The sequence below is a fragment of the Charadrius vociferus genome, unplaced genomic scaffold (assembly GCF_000708025.1).
Source record: "Charadrius vociferus isolate BGI_N301 unplaced genomic scaffold, ASM70802v2 scaffold214, whole genome shotgun sequence".
Classification (NCBI taxonomy): domain Eukaryota; kingdom Metazoa; phylum Chordata; class Aves; order Charadriiformes; family Charadriidae; genus Charadrius; species Charadrius vociferus.
This window is the reverse complement of record NW_009647955.1, coordinates 508,917-510,238: the sequence shown is the minus strand read 5'-3', so window position 1 is coordinate 510,238 and position 1,322 is coordinate 508,917. Positions and strand designations below refer to the sequence as shown.

The 1,322-nt window shown below is 66.8% G+C and overlaps 1 protein-coding gene across 1 annotated transcript in view; it reads left to right on the top strand.

The window, feature by feature from the left end:
• The window catches only part of PRSS56 (protease, serine, 56), a 10,904-nt gene that overhangs the window by 6,934 nt on the left and 2,648 nt on the right, over positions 1 to 1,322 (top strand). Inside the window, exons 6-11 of the mRNA XM_009883398.1 lie at positions 1 to 139; positions 243 to 351; positions 434 to 593; positions 737 to 879; positions 1,004 to 1,163; positions 1,255 to 1,313. Of these exons, the coding sequence (XP_009881700.1) occupies positions 1 to 139; positions 243 to 351; positions 434 to 593; positions 737 to 879; positions 1,004 to 1,163; positions 1,255 to 1,313 (770 nt within the window). The remainder of the gene's footprint in view (positions 140 to 242; positions 352 to 433; positions 594 to 736; positions 880 to 1,003; positions 1,164 to 1,254; positions 1,314 to 1,322) is intronic.

Sequence of the window (1,322 nt, the reverse complement as noted above, 5' to 3'; positions counted from 1 at the left end):
GGCGGATCATGGGCGGGAGCGTGGCCCCGCGGGGGGCCTGGCCATGGCTGGTGTCGGTGCGGCTCCACGGGGAGCTGATGTGCGGTGGGGTGCTGGTGGGACACTCCTGGGTCCTCACCGCAGCCCACTGCTTCACCGGGTACGGCAAGGGGCACGGCAACGTAGGGATGCTGTCCCTGCAGACGGGGGGTATGGGATGGCACCCTTACACCCCATTAACTTGCTGCCCCCTGTCCTACCAGGAATCGGAATGAGCTGGCGTGGACGGTGGTGGTGGGCGACCACGAGCTGGACAAGCAGGACGCGGGCGAGCGAGCAGTGCCCGTCCGGCGCATCCTGCCTCACCCCAAGGTCGGTGGAGGTGGGCACCCCCCCGTGACCTCCCTATGAACACTCCAGGTTCCTCTCACAACGCCCTCCTGTCTCCTTCCAGTTTAACCCCAAGACGTTTCACGGGGACCTGGCACTGCTGGAGCTGGCAGGGCCGCTGGCCCCGTCATCCACAGTCAGCCCCGTGTGCCTGCCCAGCAGCCCTGCGGAGCCCAGCCCAGGCACTGCCTGCTACATCGCGGGCTGGGGGTCCCTCTACGAGGGTAGGTGCCACCCCGACTCCTATGGGGGTCTATGGAGTATCCCCCTGGTGCCCAGTGCCGATGCACCAAGCCAGGGCAGGGGGATGCAAAAGAGGAGGGTGCCTGAGCATGGGGGACCCAGTAACGGGTGTCTTGCCTGGCAGAGGGTCCGGCAGCTGACGTGGTGATGGAGGCACGGGTGCCCCTGCTCAGCCAGGAGACATGCCGGGGCGCCCTGGGCAGGGACCTGCTCACCAGCGCCATGTTCTGTGCTGGGTACTTGTCCGGCGGCATTGACTCCTGCCAGGTAACGCTCGGGGCTGGGGGGCTGCCAGACCCAAAACTTGAAAAATTTCTCCCGGCACATGGCGCTGGGCATGTACTGCAGTGGGGGTCCCGCCTCTGACCGACACGTAGGCATCTCCCCCCAGGGTGACTCGGGGGGCCCGCTGGCATGCCAGGACCCCTCCTCGCACCGCTTCATCCTCTATGGCATCACTTCATGGGGTGATGGCTGTGGTGAGCGGGGCAAACCGGGCGTCTACACCCGTGTCGCTGCCTTCGCAGACTGGCTCAGCCTCCAGATGGACTGTGAGTGATGCCGGCTGTGCTGGGGAGGGGGGGGAACAGAGGCGGTCACGGGTGCTTGGGATGCTGCAGGGATACATCACCCCAGGAGGAGCTCAGAACCTCATGGCCGCCCCGGTGCCCTCGCAGCCACCCCTGGCAGCCGGGAACCGGGCTGCTTCG